This window comes from Atheta coriaria, unplaced genomic scaffold (genome assembly GCF_025399875.1).
Source record: "Atheta coriaria isolate IRGN ID8LTWV9N9 unplaced genomic scaffold, Caltech_Dcor_3.1 hic_scaffold_5_pilon, whole genome shotgun sequence".
NCBI classification, from domain to species: domain Eukaryota; kingdom Metazoa; phylum Arthropoda; class Insecta; order Coleoptera; family Staphylinidae; genus Dalotia; species Dalotia coriaria.
In genome coordinates this window covers 299,948-323,785 of record NW_027045447.1, presented here as the reverse complement: position 1 = coordinate 323,785, position 23,838 = coordinate 299,948, and the positions used below count along the sequence as shown (strand labels likewise).

At 37.3% G+C, this 23,838-nt stretch overlaps 5 protein-coding genes and 1 long non-coding RNA gene across 6 annotated transcripts in view; 3 read left to right on the top strand and 3 right to left on the bottom strand.

The window, feature by feature from the left end:
* Cep97 (centrosomal protein 97kDa) overlaps nt 1-1,187 on the top strand; it is a 71,402-nt gene extending 70,215 nt beyond the window's left edge. The window contains 5 exon segments of the mRNA XM_070994246.1: nt 104-176; nt 178-278; nt 428-820; nt 902-1,052; nt 1,054-1,187. Of these exon segments, the coding sequence (XP_070850347.1) occupies nt 104-176; nt 178-278; nt 428-820; nt 902-1,052; nt 1,054-1,164 (829 nt within the window). The 3' untranslated portion in view covers nt 1,165-1,187.
* The window catches only part of LOC135791985 (peptidyl-prolyl cis-trans isomerase D-like), an 86,134-nt gene extending 80,750 nt beyond the window's left edge, over nt 1-5,384 (bottom strand). Inside the window, 5 exon segments of the mRNA XM_065302601.1 lie at nt 1,883-2,579; nt 2,581-2,653; nt 2,707-2,819; nt 4,747-4,884; nt 5,021-5,384. Of these exon segments, the coding sequence (XP_065158673.1) occupies nt 1,883-2,579; nt 2,581-2,653; nt 2,707-2,819; nt 4,747-4,884; nt 5,021-5,081 (1,082 nt within the window). The 5' untranslated portion in view covers nt 5,082-5,384.
* Nucleotides 1-23,831, bottom strand: part of LOC135791525 (uncharacterized) — a 129,464-nt gene extending 105,633 nt beyond the window's left edge. Inside the window, exons 1-2 of the long non-coding RNA XR_010548051.1 lie at nt 23,379-23,831; nt 22,328-22,354 (exon numbers count right to left, since the gene is read on the bottom strand). This is a non-coding gene — a long non-coding RNA (uncharacterized lncRNA). The remainder of the gene's footprint in view (nt 1-22,327; nt 22,355-23,378) is intronic.
* On the top strand, nt 2,868-4,741 carry LOC135791884 (uncharacterized). The gene has a single exon (XM_065302453.1). The coding sequence runs from the start codon at nt 2,962-2,964 to the stop codon at nt 4,477-4,479; it is 1,518 nt and encodes a 505-aa protein (XP_065158525.1). The 5' UTR covers nt 2,868-2,961; the 3' UTR covers nt 4,480-4,741.
* LOC135791983 (uncharacterized) lies at nt 5,426-8,590 on the top strand. Its single transcript, XM_065302600.1, has 11 exons — nt 5,426-5,829; nt 5,911-6,389; nt 6,442-6,461; nt 6,508-6,779; nt 6,847-7,004; nt 7,069-7,309; nt 7,366-7,445; nt 7,514-7,854; nt 7,930-8,033; nt 8,100-8,267; nt 8,318-8,590. The coding sequence occupies exons 1-9, from the start codon at nt 5,692-5,694 to the stop codon at nt 7,971-7,973; spliced, it is 1,773 nt and encodes a 590-aa protein (XP_065158672.1). The 5' UTR covers nt 5,426-5,691; the 3' UTR covers nt 7,974-8,033; nt 8,100-8,267; nt 8,318-8,590.
* On the bottom strand, nt 8,695-9,522 carry Vps2 (vacuolar protein sorting 2). Its single transcript, XM_065302301.1, is given in 4 exon segments — nt 8,695-8,857; nt 8,859-9,150; nt 9,153-9,385; nt 9,387-9,522. Coding segments are annotated over 4 exon segments (717 nt in total). The 5' UTR covers nt 9,416-9,522.
* Nucleotides 23,832-23,838: the final 7 nt, after the last annotated feature.

Sequence of the window (23,838 nt, the reverse complement as noted above, 5' to 3'; positions counted from 1 at the left end):
CTTAAGAATGAAAAATCACCAACACAGACGGCAGATCCGAAATCTACGACTCAAAGCTGCAAAACAGCCTGAAATGAAAGCCGAAGAGAAGCGCCAACAAAAGGACGCCAGTAAGCAGCAGCAGCAGCAGCGGTGGCGGCAGAAGAAAAAGCCGGGAAATGGCCGCCATTTTTTTATTCAAAAATGTGGCGTGGTTTCTACACGCGTCATCGCGATAAACAAACGCAGGACAAATTTACAAAAACTGCAATCTCCAGCACGCTGATGGGCTATCTGCAGTAAGTTTTTACAAATTTCTACAATTATTTCTGAAGTTAATTAAAAACTTTGTTTTCTTTTGTGTGCCATCTTTCAAATCTGCTTCATCTGCTTCTCTGAAACTTCAAATGCAAAAAAATGACAGGATTTATAAAGATTTTCACTTTAGGAAACTAGCTTGCGATATGGAGTCAACCAAAGCGGCGCTGGAGAGCGAGCGCAAGATCCAAATGCTGCAAATGCAAGCGATCAACGCCCTCTGGAAGAAAGTCTCAGCACTACAACCGGAGGAATCCGCCAATCAAGCATCAACCAGCACAAACACGGTGGTGAATCTCAGCAATGGCGGCCATAGTGAAAACGTGGATACAAATCACATTGTAAACACGCTGACTGCAACGTGCACATCTCTACAGAATCAGGTGCAACAACTGCAAGGGTCCATGCGGGATATGGTTAAAACATGAACGTAACGCGCAGATTCTGCACCGCGCCCAATGTTTGGCCACGAAAGAACGGATCGCGACACAGACTGAAATTACATCGCCGTGCATACACCACAGGTAATTACATCCAACTAATTAAACAAAATAAAATACATGTATAGACAAAATGTATGAATGTGGTTGTATTGCGTGTTTTGGGGTGAGGTCTGGAAGGTATTCCCCTTTCAAAAACAACTACGGCCATCATCACTCCCTCTACCGGTGGGGACACGAACGCAAACGTGACGGCTTGACATCGAAGTAGCACGCAGAGCAGCAGCACAATGGAGGCTGGTACGTCAATTTGCGAGGTACTTTGTTGATGATTGTGATCAAAACCGTCAGCGAGAGTCAAGAGGATTGCCTGGGTCTGCAGCAGAGCACCGAAATCACGGTCACTGACACAGCCAAATCGAGCTAAGCTTAAATCTTAGTCGCTCCTCTTCTCTTCCTCTCATTGAACAGAACGTTTGTTTTTTATTTCGTTAAGTTTCATTCCTTTCTTCAAACAAAAGTATTACTTGTTTAGAACTCTCTTTGTATCCAGTTTCTGTGATGGTTTTTAATTTAATAGCGCTACAACAAAAAAGCGCTTAGCGCACTAAGCTTCAAAGTGATCTCACCGTGCTTTATATGTGTATACTTATTCTAATTACAATATACAAGATGGCGTTCACTGGCGGCCATTTTGTTGTCGGCACAAAGCAGAGAGCAGAACTTGTAACTTGGATTTGCATTTTATGCTTACTTACACTTGAAAAAAAAAGACAGACGAAACCAAAGATAAACTACTGAAGCGGTTGGTATGAATAAATTCTACGTGTATGAAGCTAAAATACTTTTGTTTCTTCTCGGACATTCATTATTATTCAAAATCACAGCATTCGTACACTTTTTACACTTTGAGTTTGTTGTACTGGTGGAAACTAGCGATAATCATACACAAACAAACAAATTACTGTGATGTTCATTGTTTAACAACACATTAAATTAACTATACATAACAAATCTATTTGTACATTAAAAAACACTTAGAAATATTTACTGTATTCAAAACTTAAGAACTAATATCGCTAGTTTCTAACCACTTCTTTATATATATATTAATAAGGATTACAGTATTGGTGTCGGTTGATTATTTCTGAAACATTTTACTGTAGATGTCGCGCTCGTGTTGGATGTATTTCAAGCGGTGTTTGCGCGCAGTCGCGCACAATTGTTCGATTCGGTTCTCGTTCGGTGTCAGCGTCAACGCCTTCTCGAAATCTTTGATAGCAAAGTCATATTCTTTGAGTTTAAGATGCGTCACACCACGTCTATACGCTGCCTTTGCGTTGTTTTCGTTATACTCGAGTATCTCGCTGCATATCCGCACTACTTCAGCGTATTCACCTTTTTTGAGCATTACTGCTGCTAAATTTGACAGTGAATGTGTTTTCATTTTATAGAGAACATTGCGCTCGTGATTCGGGCAGTGCGCAATTACGTAGTCGATGTACCGGATGACTTTGCGGTACTTCCGGCCGGATTCTGTGTAATCCTGCTTGTTGAAGAAATAGTTACCGGATTCTTTGATGTCGTAAACTACGCCTTCGAGGTTTGAGGTGGGAAATGTGCAGTCTTCTGGGTAGGGTGGGTAATGGTCGCTGGTGCAGTCGTTTTCTTCGATTCCAAAGACACCGTCGGTGATTTCTCCGCATGCGAGGATCGTGCATGGGAGAAGTGGGTTGCCGTCATCGTCACGTGATACTTCGGCGATTTCACGCACTACTCCAAGGCCTTTGATTACTTGTCCAAATACTACGTTGCGGGTGTCTAGATGTGGACATTCGGCAATTCAGTGATGTAGAGTGGGAGTAGTTTGTGTTGGGACCATTATTCGCCATCCCCACTCTTCCTGGTTGGTCATGCTGGGGTTTTTATGGTTAGAAATCGTTTAAAAATGTGATTTTGTGTTTCTTACTGTAATTTTGAAGTTTTCATCTTCGAATGCGCCGCCGTAGATGCTGACACCTTCAATTCTCGATTTTGACTTTGGAACTACATTTCCTCCTTGGATCATGAATTGCGAAAACACTGTAACCAAGGCGTTCGAAATTAGAATCACAGTATGCGCTGCACACGCCAAAAACAAATTGATTATCATCCTGTCAAAATCGCCGAAACAATGAAAAATTTCTTGTGCTGAATCCGGAAAATCCTGGGACCAAAAGAGGGCATGATGTCGTACAACCACTTTGACATCGACGATGACCTGCAATTCGACAGCGACGGCTGCTTCCAATGCTCCGAATCACCGCGCGTGAAGGGCCGCTTCGGGTTGGCGTGGGTTTCGGAGTCGCCGGAGTGCCCCTTTCCGGAACCCATCGGCTGGCAGGTCGAGTTCCACGACACGCCCTCCAAGGTCGAGCAGAAGTGCAAGGAGATGGTGCGCTGGATCAACTGTCCGCCGCTACCACGCTGCGATCCTTGCCCGCCCGACGAACTCTGCTCGCCGAACAATCCGCCGCGTTGCAATCCGTGCGCGCCGATGACGAATCCATGCCATCCGAGCTGCCAGAAACGCCCCGGCCGCCAGACGTCCACCACCAAGCGGTGCTGTTGCTGCGGCAAGAGCAAACGATGCTTTCCGCCGCCAGGCACACCCTATTGCCGCAAGCGGTCCCCGCGTAGACGCGGCGGTGACCAGCCGAAGTGCACATGTGACGATGTGCCCGTCAAAGACACTGGGATGTCGTCTTCAGGTGATTATATGCACGATACTAGAAACAACAAATACTACAATTCCACTTCCCCGCAGCAGGTAAATTCAACTGATGCGGGCGCGTGCTTGTGCGCGAAAGAGACGGTCATGCTGTACCGGAACGATAAGAGTCCGTATAATACGGACACGGAGAATATGCGCATCGGGAATGAGACGGACGATGATTTCAATGCGAAGGCGGCGGGCGATAAGCACACGAAAACTGGCGAAAAGGGCGCGGAGGCGAAGCATGACCACGGACGCAGCCATGACGCGAATAAAGAGCAAAATCATAAAACAGTCACACATGATAAACATCATCACAAGGATAATAAAGATCATAAAGATCAAAAGAATCATAAACGTGCAGAAATCACCGTGGCGCAGGTGCAAATGCAAGATGACGGATTCCCACAGGGTTGTCGCGAATGCTGTGAGAAATTGTACAACGCAGAAAATGACTGCAGTTGTGCAGATGACGAAGTAGACCACTCCAAACACAAACCACCAGTTAAACATGAAGAGCCCTCTTCCGGTGGTGCTGAAAAACAAAAAAACACAGATACCGAGCCGAAAAACATCACAAATTACCACAAAGGCGATGAAAAATATAAACCCAGCGCGGATTCATTGGACGAAGCTCTTTTAACAATGACCGGCGCGCAAGATATGCTCACCGAAGCCCATCCTGATGGTAAGATGCCACCACATCATGGCGAGGGACTCGCACATCTGCACAAACACGATTTCGACGTGGAGTTGGATGACAAAGCATCGCGTGCTGCAATGGCGAAGAGGCGCGTGGAACAAGTCGCCGCCAGCGGCAAAACGGCGAAACACTCGCGTCGGCCATGTTGGCTCTCGCCATGTTGGTTTAACCTATGCAGCCGCTTCAGAGACTACAAGTCCGAGCACGAACACAAACGCCACAAGTCGAAATCGCCCGTGCGCAAACCCGCTTCCAAGAAAAGTTCGCATAAAAATTTACAATAGAGACGCAGTGTCGTCTTCGCATCGAAATCACTCGTACCGTTTCGTCGATGGTGTTGAATCCATGAATATTAGAGTAATCTTCATTTTAGTTTTGTTTTGATATATTTCTCTTCACACAGGTGAGTGACTGATTCAAATCTATGCGTCGCCATATTTGTCCAACGAATACCGAAACAAAATGTGCACTTGGAGCGATTGCACGCGTCGTATTTGAACATCTTTACTAAGAATCAATAAAGCACACATTTGTAAAGAGAAACAACTCACCTCGGTGGAATTTTGTGCCTTTGTAAGTCAGAGGGATGTCATTTTTGTCTGTGCCGGCTTCACCGGTGCAAAACTGCCGGAAGTTCTCCACGGTTTTCGGGACGGTGTTTTTATACAGTTCGATTATTATTCGACCAGCTGGAAAACGATAAGAAAATTTAAAGTATTTCAATTGTTTTTGTTGTGCGTTGCTATTGACGCACTGCGATTGTAAAAAAAACAAGTTGTTTATGCGTACGCTCGGTTCCCACACGTGTGCATTGATGTAACTGACCTTTTTCGTCTCCAATCTGAATGTCGAAGAACACGTACGCGTTGCACTCGTCGTCGCTCATGCTGCTGAGTGTGTACGTGATTTTGTATTGTGTCTCACAGAGCGGTCGATCACCGTTGATATCGATATCGCTTCCGACGGCTGGTGAAAGTGCACTGCGCCCGGGCGTTACGCCGCTATCTCCTCGCGCTCGCGATGCATTTTTTATTTCGCCGCACCACCCAACCTTCCGCCTATTGGCCAATTATCTTATTTGTCGCTTATCAATGCACACACGGCGCGTTTACGACATCGTGGCGTAACTGAAAGGCATTCGCTTTTCGACGGTGCCTGCGCATCGGACGCGGACTTTCTGGAGAGGAAAAAGCGCGTAAGCTCAGACGTGAACGAAAACAAGAAACAACTGTTGACCTTGACGAATGACATGTTGAAGTGATAATTGATAATTTTTTTGTATAAAAATACAACAATAACGTGCTAAACTTTATTTTCACATGAGTAATAACATTTTTATAGTTTATAAATATAAATAAACTATAAAATCGGTGATAGTTTGTTTAAAATGTAGCCAATTTCATAAAACATGTTTGACAGCTGGTTTTTCATTTGACATCTATTCAAAAAACATCTGTTCTTGAGAATGCGTATCATGCGCGCTGAGTTCGTGCGAAATGAAACGGTTCGCTAACAATTATGCGGGTGGATCATCAGAAAAACGTGCGAAACTCATCAATGAAGACCCCTGGGGTGATTCTGATCCAGATATTGAGCATTTCCTTCTTCAAGCATCACAAATCGTCGATGAAATCGTAAGTTTTCCGTCTTTTAAACACAATTTTGAGGTTATCTTACCTCTACAGGTTTAAACTAACATTTTGAGTAAATTTTAGCCTGTTAATGATAATAAACCCGTTGAAAATGAGTCAATTGTTACTTATAATGGCTTTGCACATCCGTCTATGGTTGCATCAACTCAATTTGATGCATCAATCTGGGCTCATCCAGCAAATTCCTCAAAATGTCTTCCAGTTAGAACCAACAAACAAGATGAGTTACAAAAACTCAAAGAGGAAGTGCTCAATAAAGAGGGAGAAATCACCATTCTAAGGACACAGTTGAAACAGTCCAAGGAGCATGCTGAATTGAATTATTCAAAGAAACTCAATGAAAGTGTGGATAAAATCCAATTGATACAAAGTGAAAAAGAACGAATTTCAACAGAATTAGACTTTAAGAACATGGAAATTGTGAATTTGAAGAAGAAGCTTGAGAATATCACAAAGAATTTGTTTGATAACTCAACACTGAGTAAAACTTCAAGAATAATTGACAATTCAATTATTCCTTTGGGAGGTTACAAAGTCTTCTAGTTCAGAAACTTTGACATTAGAAGAAAAAATTGAACCATTCTCTGGAACAAGTAAGTTTTTATTATTTTTTAGTATTTATTTACATATTTTATCATTATTTCTATTGATTTTGCACAGATTTTCCATTAAAATCTGTGATACCTTTAAAAATATTTGAGAGTGTTGACGATGACAAGTTTCCGAAAATTCTGTCTCCGAATAAAACGACAGATGAGAGATATCTGCACAGTTTGATGTTTCCCAGCTGTCATGGCCAACAGGAAAAAGGTTCATTTACTTATATTCGGTTTGGTGAGCCGTTGAGAATAAAACATTTTTTTGATACAATTAGATCTCTGCGGGATGCATCTGAATGGGAGTTGGAAAATGCAACAAATTCAGTAAATCAAGTGAGTTTTTCATTTATTTTTTACATTTATACGCAAAAATTGGATAAAATTGTTTGTTTTATTGTAGATTTACTTGTTAACGCTTACATTTTTGACGAATCACTTGGAATATTTGACTAGATTTGTGAAACTTGTGCAAAAAGACGAAGTGCGCGAGTATGACGTGCGAAAAGCGCAAAATTCGACGCAAAGCGGGTTGATTAATGTTGCTTTACTAGAACCAATGTAAGTACATTTTTTTTTGTTTTTGTGTATAAATATTGAATAATTGGAGTTTTTTTTTTTGTAGAAATTGTGATAGTGCTGTGGAAGAATGTGCGATGCAATGTCGACAATGTTTGGCACTTCTAGCAGCTATTTATCCACATAATAAGTATTTGAGGAATGTTTTCAACCATAATAAACCTCTGCAATCATCTGAATGCGAGCGCGAGACATGGCCCTTTGCTTTTAGTACTCTTTTAACGGCTCGGGGTGAACAAAACATGTTGATAATTTTACATCGTATTGTAAAAATTATCGGCGATACTGTAAGTGCTTAAAATGACTAATTTACTGTTTAATATTATAAAATCTCAATTTTTAGCGAAGGGGTAACTTATATTCGGGATTATTATCATCAATTTGTCTACTTCTTGCTGAAATTGTGCGATATAGTGAAGAAAATTAGCAAAGTGTAAGTTTTTATGATTTTATATTCAACAACATGTTTTATTCTTTTAAATTTTGTATAGATTTGAACAAATTGGAGTGTTGATAGTGGAAATAGTACTCACAACTCCATCTTTCACCGTGTTATACTACATGAGTGAATTGTTCAAACACGGGTCTAGTAATCTGCATATTGAACAAATGTGCAGAAATCCACGGGTAAATGTGTTGGAGCGGAAGAAAGTAGATGGCGTCTCACCGAATGTAAATTTCTGCATTACCGACATCTTTTTCAGTCATTGTCGACATGCACTCGTGAAAATTTTATCTACAAATAGTAAAGATTTTCGCATGCATTTGAATTTGGTGCATTTTATCACGAATTCAATTAATTCAAACGTCGGATGGATGTATTTTCAACCAGGTAACAACAGTAAGTTATATACAAGTGATGTATGTGTAAAGTAAACAATAATTATTTGTTTTTTCGTGTTTTCAGTTGTAATTGTCAAAAAGAATATTGTAAAGTTGGAGTTGAAGTGATTTACACAAGTCTACAGACCTACAGGCTGCTTAAAAGGTGTCGAAATGAACATATTCCAGGTAATATTTATTTATAATTCTTTAAAGATTTTGTAGAAATTCTATATGTTCTTAAATTTATCGCAGTTGAACTGAATACGCTCGTTAAAACCACTCCGAAAGTTTTGGCGACGTTAATTCGAAAATATGGCGAGTTAATCGAATACAACGTACAATACAATCTGATGATAAAGTCAGCGCGGGCATTGTTAACAGAATTACAGGACATTTACGATGGATGGACACAATTTGAAGGTAAGTTTTTGTTATTTTATCAAAACATGTAATTTAAATTGAAATTCTAGTCGAATCAATCGCAAAACAATCAGTTTCTGAATCTTCTACGTCGCCGCCACGAATCTCATGGGAAGTATTACCTTCAGACTTTAGTTTAAAGTTTACATAATATTTTCTATACATTTTACCAATTTTATTAAGCTCTATACGTTTTTTTTTTTTTGCATTTTTGAGTAATTAGTGTACACTATTTAACAATACAACTATAGTGATAAATATTTTAACGTAAAAATAGAAAATATTTATAAATTTATACATTATACATCACAAAAGAAGCGAAAGTTGTGTTCTTTTATGAAGCTCAACGCTTAAAATCTATAAAAAATATGTTTTTCAGTTTTATTTAGTGCACCAGCCGTAAGCATCAGCGCGCATGTACCAATTACTATGTGCGGCGTAGACTGTCTAAACGCGCTTGAAGATCCGCATCGGCATCGGAGACTCCGCCTGCAGCAACTGCTTGCGGTGTGTTTGCCTTTTGTCCCGTCGCTGGCAACGCGCCGGCAGTTTGAGGAAGACCCGACAGAGTGTCGCCTAATTCGTAACCGCCTGTCCAAGACTTGTGTGACTACCGCGTCGCTTTCTTCTTCATCGTCATCGCCTTCCATTGCATCATCGATGGCGTCGTTCATGATGTCCTCCTTCATATCCATGATCTCCGACTGCTTTTCAAACTCCTGCAGAATGTGCTGGATTTGTGCTAGGTTAAGTTGGCGATTCATGCTGGCCATGGCTCGCGTGACGCCTTTCATTGCCTGTGCCATTGCGTTTTGTGACCGGAGTGTTTGGATTTTCAGGCTGACTGCTTGGATGTTTGCTTTCATCAACATGAACTTCATGCACGCCAGTGCATTGGCATCGGTTTCATTATTTTAACAGCGTCCAGTGAGAGAATGACAACGGTGAGTCTTTTTGTATAGTAGTAGTTTTTATATTTTACCTATTTGACCTTCCTCTTTTGGGTTTTTAACGCCTGAATGATTTCTTCTCTTGCTGTCGACATTTAGCTTTTTTCGCGGTCCAAATCGCGCATTGCTTTATTCAACGCGCGCTGATTCTTACGCAGCATTTCCTCGAGTTACCCTTTTGCCAAACAACCACTCCATGATTACTTATTGGAATTTTTGCGTGTACTTCTCTACGAACAATTGGTGAAACGTAAATGTTTTGCTGTTAACACAAATCAAGGTTTGTTATTAGTCACTGACATAAATACACTGCTGCGAGAGAGGGCGCTGCAAGTTGCATTTTGGCGTCTAAAAGGTTGCCTACGTTTTATCAGCAATACTAAAAAAAAACGCGGCAATACAACAAAAAGGGCTTTGTGATAATTTTATCTTATGTAATTGTTTATTTTGAATATCCATCTATTTACTTTAAAAACGGGTTTGGGATAATAACATGCAAAAAGTTCAATTTTGCGAGGTAAATATGAATTCTCTCATTTTTTCCCCTCTTATAATGTTTATTAAGGATTATGCGGATATCTTATGTATACATATTTATGTTTCCCTATTTACGATTCGATAAGATGAAATTACAACCCCCCTCCCCTCCCCCAACTTTATACATACATATTTAAACTCTAAAAAGCATAAAGAAATCTCGTTATTATACACTTAACTCTTTGCACGAAATCATCGAAAATGTGGTTCTCGTGGTTTAAAAACGGCAGCATTCAGCCAGAAGAGCTTTGCCATTATATAAAAAATAAAGACACTCAAAAGATCAAAAAGTTAGGCAATTCCCTTATTGCATCAAGAAATTGAAAACGAATTGAATCTACTGGAATCAGTTTGCCAGTATCATTTCCTCGATGGCGATTTGGACACAAATACGATTGATGTATTGTTCAAGTGTGTGGATGCCAAGAAATTGGGCCCAAATTCTCAGAGGGGATACAAATCGTTAATTCATTTTGCTGCATTGGGTAGGTGTTAATATAAAAAATATAATTTTACATTAAATAATATTTGCCCATTGATAACAGGACAAAATCCAATCATTTTGGAAAAAATCATCCAACGTTTCCCCGATCAAATACATCTTAAGGCCGAAAGAAACACCGCGCTTCAAACTTTACTGAAAGAATCCAATGATTCAGAAGAAAGGACAGACAATATTTTAAAGTGTGCAGAGATTTTATTACAAAATGGCGTCGACGTTAACTCCAAAGATAAAAACAATAAAACTGCATTGGCAGTTTATGCAGAGGTAAAGGATAAGAATAAACAATTGTTTGAGTTGTTAAAGAATAAGGCTAATACACAATTAGTATCAACAAAGATGACAGCATTGGATTTCATCACAAACCGTGATACAGATGGTTTTATCCGCGAATTTCAGAAGAAACAATTTTTTGAAAAGGAACTTATTGATTGTTTACCATTTGTGGTAGAAAATAATATGCTGGACATTGCAGAATGCATTGTCGACGCTATCAAGGCTTTCCCAGACGATCAAAACGAATCCCATCCGTTGCTCATCGCCAGGGATCATCGCCATGATGAAATGTTAAAAACTACTCATCGAGAATATAAAAATCCCTGAGGATATCCTCATCCAATTCATCAGGACCACCAACGGTTTTATCAACGACGCGAAATTTTTAAAATGTTATGAGATGATCATTGATAACGGCCAAGCGAGGGGCGATCAGATTATGCTTATGAAGGCTCCAATACTGCGTTGGCATACGCTGCAAAGTACGAAAACTGGGATGTTAGACAACTTCTGCTGAAGAATAATGCATCCCTGGCGAATAGTAACGCCTCCGGACAAATGGCATTAGTTGATGTCCATGCGGATGTTTTGCGAAAACACTTTGATCACTGCGTGCAGTTCGGGTATTACCAACATTCGTACGAAGAGCGTCTTAGGCTTTTGCTTTTAATTATACGACGTTGTTCCGCTGAAAACCAAAACATTGGGAATAATTCTAAAGTTTACGATGACACCAAGATAGATATGTCAAGAGAAAATCATCCCGCCAGCTGCCTTTAATGCAATTGACGTGATGTTACATCTTTGTAATGACAGGTAGAAGCGCTCTCTTCTTTTACATCCGCTGATCAATGCTTTCGTCAATGCCATGTGGCATAAAATGGAGATATTCGTGTTTGTCAATTTTATTGCTTACATGTTGTACATGGTGGCGTTGGGATGTTATCTTAGCATTGCTGATGGTGTCTCAAGAGCATTTCTTTCTCTAATGTGTTTGGTTTTGATCGGTCGTACGTGTTCAATTCGGTTACAAGCGTGCTAATTACTTCAAACAGAAACGTAACTATGTTGAAGTTAAAAATTCCTTGTTCAGTCCTGGCTTTGCGTTACCTCACCGACAGGATAATTTTAAAGTAATTGGTGCCTCCTCAGCGCGGCATTTCTCATTTATTAATGCTGAGCACCATTCCAATTGTTGCTTCTTACCTTAATATGTTCCAGAAGGTTTATATGCATTGCTGTAAAGTGTCGTTGATATTTTTCGTTTTAACGCTCGCATTTGCTTACTCGTTTCACGCGCTTTCTCGTACGCGTAATTCGAATAAATCTAAGTATTTTTCATCGCTATTCAACACGATGGTCATGTTAATTGAAAAGTACGAGGTACGAAATAGTCTTTTGTATGCGGAGAACCCGACATTGCAGATCATTGTTATTCTATTTGTGTATTCGATGTCGGTTGTTTTAACGAATTTGCTCACTGCATTGGCTTTCGGTGACATTCAGCAAATAAAAATGGACGCGAAATTGCACGAAATGATAACTCGCATTAAATATATTGCGGAAATTGAGCCTCAGTGCAATGCAAGCGAGAAAGTTGCAAAAGCTTACTTAGACAAACATAACATGTTGTATATATCATTGAAAAATCCGGGGAAAATTAATCGAAATATTGTCGAAGGAAAGAGTAAAACTGCGAGTGAATTTTGTTTGCGGTGTTTGAGTTGGCAATGTCAGTACAAATTGTCCAAAAGAATTACCACCACCGCCAAAAATATTGCAACCGAAAATGCGCAAAGGTAAGCTGAGCATTAAAAAGATAGAATTTTGATTAGAACCAAGCTATCAAAATAAACATGTGTTCTTATATCTTCTTTCATAATCTGTGAACATATTTTAAATATATATAGCATTTAACTTTGATTTATGTGTGCAGATGTTAGTTAGGTTTTTGATCTGTGAAACATTCTTGTTTTTATGATTGTTTATCATTTTCATAAATAATTTAGTGGATTATCAGCAGGGGAAACCTGTGAAAAATGTCATTTTTGTGTTTCGATATGCTAATTTTGTTTGTTTTAGGTGTCTAGCAGGCGTTCAAAATTGTCCTAGGACAACGATTCTTTTCATCAGACGTGTAAGTAATGAATTTGCTTATCATTTTCATAAATAATTTGTGTGATTATCACACGGGAAACATGTGAAAATGTCATTTTGTGCTTCGATATGCTAATTTTTGTTTGTTTTAGGTGTCAAGGAGGCGAAAAAAATTGTCCTAGGACAACGATTCTTTCATCAGATTGTAAGTAAATGAATTTGTTTATCATTTTCTAAATAATTTGTGTGATTATCAAATACACGGGGAAACCTGCAAAAATGTAATTTTTGTGCTTCTGATATGCTACCTTTGTTTGTTTTAGGTGTCAAGCAGGCGAAAAATTGTCCTAGGACAACGATTCTTTCATCAGATTGTAAGTAATGAATTTTGTTTTTATCATTTTCTAAATAATTTGTGTGATTATCACATCGGAAACCTGTGAAAATGTCATTTTTATGCTTCGATATGCTAATTTTTTGTTTTGTTTTAGGTGTCTAGCAGGCGAACAAAATTGTCCTAAGACAACGACTATTTTACTGTGATTGTAAGTAATGAATTTGTTTATCAGCTTTCTATAAATAATTTGTGTGATTATCACATGGGAAACCTGTGAAAATGTAATTTTTGTGTTTCTATATGCTAATTTTTGTCGTTTTGTGTGTCTAGCAGGCGAAAAAAATTCGTCCTAGGACTACGATTCTTTCATCAGATTGTAAAGAGTAATGAATTTGTTTATCATTTTCAAACAATTTGTGTGATTATCACACGGGAAACCTGTGGAAATGTCATTTTTGTGCTTCGGATATGCTACTTTTTTGTTTGTTTTAGGTGTTCAGCAGGCGTAAAACGTCCTAGACTACGATTCTTTTCTCTATCAGATTGTGAGTACGAATTTGTTTATCATTTTCATAAATAATTTGTGCGATTATCACACGGGAAACCTGTGGAAATGTCATTTTTGTGCTTCGATATGCTAATTTTGTTTGTTTTAGGTGTCTAGCAGGCGAACAAATTGTCCTAAGACAAATGATTATTTTATCAGATCAGGTAATGAATTTTTATCATTTTCATAAATAATTTGCGTGGGATTATCACAATGGAAAACCTGTGAAAAATGTACTTTTGTGTTTCTATATGCCAATTTTTGTTTGTTTCAGGTGCTCCAGCAGGCGAAAAATTGTCCTTATAGGACAACGACTTTCTCATCAGATTGGTTACCGTTGTTAAATATTGTCGTTTGTTATGAAATTTTGCCTGGCGTGTTTTCATTACAGGTAAGAACGGTTTCGCTATGTTCCTGGATGTTTCTTTTGTTGGCCACAACAAAGATGTAGCTATTATGATGGTTTATGTTTCAGTTGTCGGCAAAATCCCGCTTTTGCATATTTTTGCTCGTCACATTATTATAACAGTGCCGTTCGCCAGCCAGTCACCTGGTATGTTTTCATCTCCAGCCGTATCACCCTCAGCAGTGGTTTTTTTGGTCTTTACTTTCGTTAGTATTAGAAAGCGAATTTTGATGGTTGAATATTAGCGTTATAAAACCGTGTTTTCAGCGACGCCAGAAGTTTGTCGGTTTGTCGAGCAGCAGACGGTTAAAAGCAAAGTCAGTGTTAAATTGTTTAAAACATGAAATTTTCAGAAACAAAGCTATCGACGACAGTGATGATTATTATTAAATATTTGTTCAAAATAAAAATAACTGTTCTCTGAAAATTTCATGTTTAAAACAATTTAACTTTTGCAACTTTTAACACTTTCAATGCGTCTGGCAGGATGATAGAACTGACCAAACTGTTCGGCGTCAAAGAAAATCACACAGTTTCATAGCTCTCTGCCTAATAATATGTATCAAATTCAGCTTTCTTTAATATAACGAAAGTAAAAAGTTCAAAATATTATTCTCGTAGTTTAGGGTGTCTGGTTAGGCTGGAAACCATACCCAGGTGTCTGGCAATGAGCAGTGCATGTTGTAATAATGTTACGAACAAAATATGTAAAATGGAGTTTGCTAAAAATAACGAAACATAGGTCATCATTTTGTACATCTTGTTGGCTGTTAACCGCCAAAGGAACCACGATCCAGGTTTCATAATTGGGAATCGTTCTTACCTGTATTAAAAGACAATATAGACAAAATTTCATCTTTCCTAAAACATCGAAAGTCTGGCCGTCACTGGCTCTCGCTCTATAAGTAATGAATTTGTTTATTATTTTCTATAAATACTCTGTGTGATTATCACACGGGAAACCTGTGAAAATGTCATTTTTGTGCTTCTGATATGCTAATTTTTGTTTGTTTTAGGTGTCTAGCAGGCGAAACAAATTGTCCTAAGACAACGATTATTTTATCAGATCAGGCAATGAATTTGTTTATCATTTTCATAAATAATTTGTGTGATTATCACACGGGAAACCTGTGAAAATGTCATTTTAGTTTCGATATGCTAATTTTGTTTGTTTTAGGTGTCTAGCAGGCGAACAAGTTGTCCTTAGGGATTGTTTTTTTTAACAGATTGTGGGTATTAAAATTGTTTTGTCATTTACATGAATAGTTTCCATGGTTCATACAATGGAAAGTGAATTAAATTCGTTGTTTTAAATATTAGCAGACGCACAGCAGATTTCTTGGTAATTTATTTATAGTTTGTTGTTCTAAACTAGAGGGCGATACCAGCGGGCTATCTAGTATGCTTTGTTCCGTCACACCCAGATGGCGCTCGTGTCAGCTTGCTATTTATTTTGTTTTGTTCCGTAACGGTCAGATGGCACTGCCATCGACGGTTTAAAATCTTGCTTAATTTTTGTTTAGTTTTGGTGCACAGAGTTGCGGGAGGGCACGTCAGTTTTATACATAACTTTTTAAGTTTAGCAAAACAAAAATAACCAAAAGTTTGGTTTTTTGTAAGTTTTAATTTTCGGTTGTTTTAGGTGTCCAACGGCGAACGCGACGTCGTAGAACAACCATTATTCTTTCATAAGTACACATATTCAAATTGTATACCATTGTTATATACAAATATTTGAAGAAGAAAATAATACAAACATTTGTGTTAATACAAGCGGAACCAACATATGTGGTATTTTCCACAGTACGTTACTCAAAATCCTTTCTTTCAAATAAGCTGTTTGTAAACTGGATAAATTCATAACTTTGCAAATATATTTGTAATAGTATTTAGGTCGTGCGCAGATAGAAGAATGCCTCCAACTGCGGGTCGGTTATCACCCTCTTACCTGCTTATTTCGGCTTCTAGTCGGTTCAGCACTGTCTCGTGGTGTGCACGTGTTTTGTTCATTAATCAAACATGGTGACAATTTTACGCGTTTCTTAATATTTTAATTCTTGTAGTAATAATAGAATCGGCTGGACCATCATGAGACATTTAGTAGTCACATTCAGTGTAGCCACAACGAGTGATTTGAGTGATCTTTACGATGCGTGCGTGGCGTCCGTCGGATATGTTACGATGCCCATGTGTTTGATGTGAGAACAAGTTTTCCATTTGCGATATCCAAGTGCGGAATAGTAAAGTAGTGCGTATCATCAATTCTACTCTACAATTTGCGGGAATGGTATTTGTGCGCTTTAGTTTTTATATGGATGGAAGAACAAAGAAGTAAGTAACATCATTTAAAACTCTTTACTTTTTATTTAACTTCTTTTTAAATCTTACAGGTATGATTACTGCTTAATAACAAATTGTAAATGATTCAGTTAATAAAATATATAATTTAATCTTACTTTCTTGTTTACAATGTCCCTAGTGTTCTCTTAGTCGTTTTCAGGATTGGTATTAAGTCTTGTTGCACTGTAAGACTGTAAGAGTAAAGGACACCATAGTATAGTATAGTGTGTGGTGTGATAATTGTTGTTTTATTTTATCATAAGATATGAACACATAAATAGAAGAAACGAATATAGTTTGGTAAGAAAGCCGCGTAGTTTCTCATAGGTGTGCAGCATATGTTGCTATACCGCGGATCGATGGTTCGATCCCCAATGATAGAAGGCATTTTTCTCAAATATAAAAATAACAGGTGTAATTTGGGTTGCATATATGAATTGCAAATGAAAATAAGTAAGAGAAGTTGCAATACAAGTGAAGGCAATAAGAGAAGTAAGAAGAAAAGCAAGTCGAGAAAACAGAAATAGTGGAAGTAGAAGAAGGAATAGCAGAAAAAAGAGTAGAAGACAGAAGGAAGAGAACAGAGTAGAGAAGGGAGGATGAGATAGAAGAAAGAGCAAACTAGGTGGGATGAAATTTTAAATTTTTGGCACGTGTCGTTATAAGAGGTTCGATGGTCGATCACCCAGAAGGGCTCCGGCGCCTGGTCGATCGCCCACTGCTTCGATGCCTCCATTGCTCCCGCACCCATCCTACAGCTACGATGTCCTCTGCGCTTCATCCCGAAATTATCAGGCATATCAACAATTTTTATGGTGGGGGATCATCCCCAGAGAGAGGGAACCTTATAAGGATCTCTTTCCCTTTAAGAACTTGTAAAATATTTCTAATTTTTAAGTCGCCTCAAGAGAGGGACACTTAAAAATATTCTTACAAGTTCTTAACACCTGTAGCTGAAAAATGAAAGATGGAGTACAATGAATCATACAGGATACCTTAACAATTTTATAGTGGGGATCATCCCCGAGTGGGAGAACTCCTTTGAGGACTTGTAGAGATATTTCTAAGTGCCGCCGTGCTCTCAGGAGCCGACCATAACACTGGAGGAAATACTTTACGTTGTGACCTGAAAATCTGAAATGATAGAAGGAAGGTGCACAAGTCATAAGACACAGACATTGCCTTTAACATTTCTTTATTAACAAATTACATGTACAATATAACTTTAGAATTTGCAATTTCAATACCCAAGGTAAAACACGTGACGTCATTTTAAAATATGTTTATCATCTGCATAGCGACCATATGCAAATTGCTATCAAATTACAAAATATTACACTAAAAATAGCAAATTGCGCCCTGTTTTCGCATGACATCAGTGGAAAAATTATATACAGGGTGAAATCAAAAGAAAATCTTAAATTTTAAAAAATCACCCCAAAAACAATAAAGATTGTCAATTTTTGCTGGGTATAAAGAAAATTTACATACAGGGTGTTTTCAAAAGAAAATCTTCTAATTTTGAAAATGAAAAATCGTTCCATAACAATATAAGTAATTATGCTTTATTTTCGCAGAGCATTAAGAAAAATTTTGTATACAGGGTGATACAAAATCAAAAATCAAAAAAGTGAATGTTTTATTACCTGTTTTCTACTGTTTATCTATGGGAAGTGATAAGTATGTGAATAGAAACATAATAAATAATACAATTGTTAATAATTATAAATTTATTAAACACATTTAAAGAAATAATTAAATTCAGATCTCTTAAACACTCAAATTAGCACAGACAAAATTATGAATACAAAAGCAAATAAGAGCCCCGAAAGCCCCTGAATGAGAGCGAATGTGCAGCCGACGTAACGCGACAATATTCCAATACTCTGTATTGCAAAGGTTATTATATGCAACCATGTGACGACTATGCTAACTAATATTTTGATCGCTTTCCCTATAAGGCTGGTGACTGTAATAGAATATAGTTTTTATGATACATACTTTTTTACGTTTTTGCAGATGAAATATTCCATAATGATGCACAAAATGATTCAAATTAATAATTAAATGGATACACGAAACGAGCCTGAGTATTTCTTAGCCGACGAAAAGATATCCGACGGCTGACGGAAAACACGTGGTGCGTACGTTGTAAAACATCGAAATGTTTGGTTCGACTCGCGATAACTCACAACTATAGGCCGCACTTGTCTGTTTTAATCTAAATCTTATCTTTTGGTGACTGATTTGAAATTCAACTACCGACTTAAACTCAAAAGAAACGCAATAAGTCGCCATGAAGACCGCTAGGCGGTAAGTAAACGCGTGCACAATTGCGCCGCAGCGCACGATCGACTAAGTAACAAATGGAACAAACACTGCTGAGCACATCGGATGCGCTGCGACACAATAAAAACAGTTTTTGTGCACCAACACCGATAAGAGCCAAGAGTGCGAACTACGAGTATACACTATTCAGGTTAAAATTGCGGCACACGCACACAACGTTCAATATAACTCGCGTTACGGAATTTTCTTACAATAAATTTCTATACAGAGAGATACAGAATTAAATTCCGCATCTGGGAAAATTATTCCGAACTTATTGTCACACCGCGTTCGCGTGTTATAACAAAAAAACTACAATTCCCGGCGCAACGGGTACTACGGGGCACACCCACACAACTTTCAATATAACTCGCGTTACGGAATTTTCTCGCAAAAAGTTTCTATACAGAGAGATACAGATTTAAATTCCGCATCCGGGAAAATTATTCCGAACTTATTGTCACACCGCGTTCGCGTGTTATAACAAAAAAATACAATTCCTGGCGCAACGAGTACTACGGCGCACACACACAACTTTAAGCAAAATGTAAATTTGACCGAAAATATAATTGAATTATAACTTACCAGTGTACAGCTTATCGGACTGCCAGGTACGAGTGCTGTGAATCAAACGAAACATAAATTAAAAACAAAAAATATTTCATACATTTGAATTATGTTATAATTAACAATCTTTCAAAATAAAACAATCTGTGCTGTTTTAGTTAAAAAATACTCTACACGAGCCTGATGTATCCTTCTGAATGGGGGCGATATACTCGTATATCCGATTAATTTAGTAACCGACACCAAACACAACGCCGAGGAGGAATGCGCTATCAAATCCACTATCACGTGACTTGTAATATACATAATAAACGCGATCAATAATAACCCGTATTTCTGAACATTAAACAAATTATTGTCGCAAAGTACAAATAAATAGTCTATTGGTCTCGAGTATAACACAAATTTAATATTGAAGTTCGAATAAACGATATACGAGTAAGTCTATCAAACACGACTGATTAACCAGCGACCGGCACGAAACTGGCTGCAATCCACCGATAGTATGCCGAAACTGCGTAAACAACGACGGACAGTATATGATAAGAAGCAAGACGTGCGCAAAAGACGGCGCGCGTCAAAAGTACTGCGACCTTGTTCGCTTGTTTTGCAATAGGCAATTACCTGTGATCTAAAACTAAACTAGACTTTGCTGGATGTAGCAAATTGATGCAGCGTTAAAAATTGCCAATTGCCTTGATAACTTTTATCGAGAGAATTCGCGATAATTAATATCTCTATAACTTATAAAATAGGCAAGTTAAAATGGAAATCGAAGACACATGTAATTTTCTATTCTTAAGAAAAAAATTGTCGTCTTGATACTTTTTTCGACGATTTTCCATAATTAATATCTCTTTAAACTAAAAGAGAGATAGCTATCAACGAATTGTTGATTGTGAAAGATTGGAAAATTTTCAATCAGATGAAAATATAAAATAATTATATTTCCTACAGTAAAGGTCGAAAAATGCAACTAAAAGTGCTAAAAAGTGAAATTTTTAAATGTTTGCCCATTTTATTCAATCGCGAATATCCTCGTAAACTAAAAGAGATAAATAAGATCTGATCGCAGCGTCTTAATCTACGGACCAATCTCTATTAGATAGGATAGTTAAAAAGGAAAATCTTGAGAGACGAAATTTTAAGTCTTAAGAAAAATTGCCAAGGTGCTTGATACTTTTTTCGACGATTTTCAAAAATTGATATCTCTTAAACTAAAAGAGATCGCTACCAACGAATTGTTGATTATGAAAGATTGAAAATTTCATCAGATAAAAATATGAAATAATTATATTTTCTACAGTAAAGGTCGAAAACGCGACTAAAAGTGCTAAAAAGTGACATTTTGCAATTTTTGCCCATTTTATTCAATCGCGAATATCTCGTAACCAAAAAGAGATAAATAAGATCTGATCGCAGCGTCTTAATCTACGGACCATATTTCTATCAGATAGGATAGTTAAAAGGGAAATATGAGACAAAAATTTTAAGTCTTAAGAAAAAATTGCCAAGGGGTGCTTGATACTTTTTTCGACGATTTTCACCAATTACTATCTCTTTTAAACTAAAAAGAAATAGCTACCAACGAATTGTTGATTGTGAAAGATTGAAAATTGTCTAACAGATCAAAAATATAAATAATTATATTTCTACAGTAAAAGGTCGAAAACGCGACTAAAAGTAAAAGTGACATTTTGCAATTTTGCCCATTTTATTCAATCGCGAATATCCTGCAAACTAAAAGAGAGATAAATAAGATCCGATCGCGCGTCTAAATCTACGGACTATTTTCTATCAGATAGGATAGTTAAAAAGGAAATATGAGAGACAAATGTTAAGTCTTAAGAAAAAAATTGCTGGCGGGAAGTTTTGATACTTTTTTCGACGATTTTCAATAATTAATATCTCTAAACTAAAAGAAATAGCTACCAACGAATTATTGTTGATTATGAAAGATTGAAAATTGTCTATCAGATAAAAATATAAAAATAATTATATTTCCAACTGTAAAATGTCAAAAACGCGACTAAAAAGTACTAAAGAGTGACATTTTCAATTTTTGACGATTTTCTTCAATCGCGAATACTGATCTCGTAAACTAAAAGAGATAATTAAGATCTGATCGCATCTTTAATCTACACTACTCTCTATAAGATGGAATAGTTAAAACGGAAATCTGAAAGATGAAATTTTCATTCTTAAGAAAATTGTCAAGGGGGTGCTTGATACTTTTTTCGACGATTTTGATAATTAATATCTCTTAAACTAAAAGCGATAGCAACCAACGAATCGCTGATTATGAAAGATTGAAAATTTTCTGTATCAGATAAATATAAAATAAATTATATTTCTAACAGTAAAAGGTCGAAAAACGCGATTAAAAGTGCCAAAAGTAACATTTATCAATTTTGACGATTTTCTTCAATCGCGAATATCTCGTAACCAAAAGAGATAATTAAGATCTGATCGCAGCATCTAACCACAGACTACTCTATAAGATGGAATAGTTAAACGGAAATCTGAGGATGAAATTTTCATTCTTAAGAAAAAAATTGCCAAGGGGGGGTGCTTGATACTTTTTTTCGACGATTTTCAATAATTCATATCTCCTAAACTAAAAGAGATAGCTACCAACGAATTGTTGATTATGAAAGATTGGAAAATTGTCTATCAGATAAAAATATAAAATTATTATATTTCCTAAAGCAAAAGGTCGAAAAACGCGACTAAAAGTGCTAAAAAGTGACATTTATCAATTTTTGCCCATTTTATTCAATCGCGAATATCTCGTAAACTAAAAGAGATAATTAAGATCCGATCGCAGCGTCTTAATCTACGGACCAATCTCTATCAGATAGGATAGTTAAAACCGAAATCTGAGAGATGAAATTTTAAGTCTTAAGAAAAAATTGCCAAGGGGGGGTGCTTGATACTTTTTTTCGACGATTTTCAATAATTAATATCTCTTAAACTAAAAGAGATAGCTACCAACGAATTGTTGATTATGAAAGATTGGAAAATTCTCTATCAGATAAAAATATAAAATAATTATATTTCCTACAGTAAAGGCGCGAAAAAACGCGTCCAACTACCAACGCGTCATTTTCGATACTACGTACACATGCCAAGACAAAAATATACTAATAATGTAATTTTATTTATAAACTTACCATTGTATCCGATAATTCAAGAAAGTACTGAAACAGAAGAACAAACACGTGTGTTAAAACTTGCACAATGCTGCACACTTAATAAGTCCGTTCCGTCGGATAATGGACTTGTACTGCAAAAGGTAGTTTTAGCGACAATATTCCCGTGAAATACTGCCGAAGACAATGTTAATTACACTTACTCAAGCTTATCGGATACATATCCCTAATTCCAATTCTAAGCATCGGAATATCCCCAACGCACAAATAAAAACACGAGTTTTGTAATCATTTCACGCACAAATCATCATCAGGAAAGCACTAAACACGTCTATTGTCATTAAGTGTCGATATTTATGCCGACTTTTAACGATAAGTCGTAAAATTAATTTAATTGAAATGATTGAAAGAAACGAGTCGCGCCGCGTGCAGATAAGAGCAGACTAAATGTTCAAACATTCGTAGCACGAGCGAGGCATTGCAGCAGTTCACCGCGATAAAAAAGTTGTTTATGCACAAACCCCGATAACGTAGAGTTGAAATCGAAACATTTCTAATATGCATCTAAATAAAATGTAATATTGACATCCGATTCTGAATCTTGGGATGAACGGATTGAATATTCTTCATGTATGGGATGTTCTAGTAAGAATAAGATATTGAAATTAACAAAATAAGAGGGATCAAAAATAATTCATAGGGAAAAATTGATTAGAAGCCACTTATACCGCTGCCCTCGTACGGTGCCTCCCAATTTTTGAACTTATTGCGGTATTGAATTTTCTTTCCGGCGCTAGTAACAAGGCAAAGTGTTCCGGCTGACAGCATCTCATACATACAATAATAACTTGCGAAATTACTAAAATACGTCAATGCGACTACAGAGTTATAAAATTAAGAGATCAAGTTGCAAATAGACTAAAACCGATTTCAGTGAAAATACATTTATAAGTTAAAAATGTTCAACATTATCACCACAACCCAAGTATTCTTTTAAGAGAAAATGCGCGTAATTATACCGATGGTTCACATGAAAAATCCACTAGGAAATTCAAAATCAACGAAAACTTACCAGTATAGGTGTATCTGTAATGCTGTTGTGGACATGAGTAAAGATAGTAGTGCCCCGTCTTAGAGTAGAAGCTGAACAATGATCACCTCACCCGCGAGCAAATAAACAAACACGCACTTTACAAACTCGTCATGAACGATGAGTTATTACCGGAACACCAAACACTTTTATTGTCACAAAATGACGACGATTATAAGAAAATCCAAATAAACCGCATGTGATTTAGTCCCGGGGTACCGCACCGCGTGCAGGCACAAATGAAACTGAGGCTATGAGCTAAGCTGAGCGCGCAGGTCGCTTTGGCAGTGAGACAGATAGGCTCACGGACAACGCAGGCGCAACGGTACGCGATAACATTTAATAACAGCAAACAAACAGCCTTGAGAGCAACGATGCCCCAATCTAAAGATAAAAGAACATTGAAATTTCACAAACGGTTACCAAGTTAAAAACCGATTTA

Bases quoted from the DNA above. Each gene is read 5' to 3' on its own strand.
- LOC135791884 (XM_065302453.1), top strand. From the start codon at position 2,962: ATGATGTCGTACAACCACTTTGACATCGACGATGACCTGCAATTCGAC.
- LOC135791983 (XM_065302600.1), top strand. From the start codon at position 5,692: ATGAAACGGTTCGCTAACAATTATGCGGGTGGATCATCAGAAAAACGT. The intron at 6,390-6,441 runs GTTCAGAAACTT...CTCTGGAACAAG, and splicing joins GGAGGTTACAAAGTCTTCTA to TAAGTTTTTATTATTTTTTA. The intron at 7,855-7,929 runs GTAACAACAGTA...TCGTGTTTTCAG, and splicing joins ATGGATGTATTTTCAACCAG to TTGTAATTGTCAAAAAGAAT.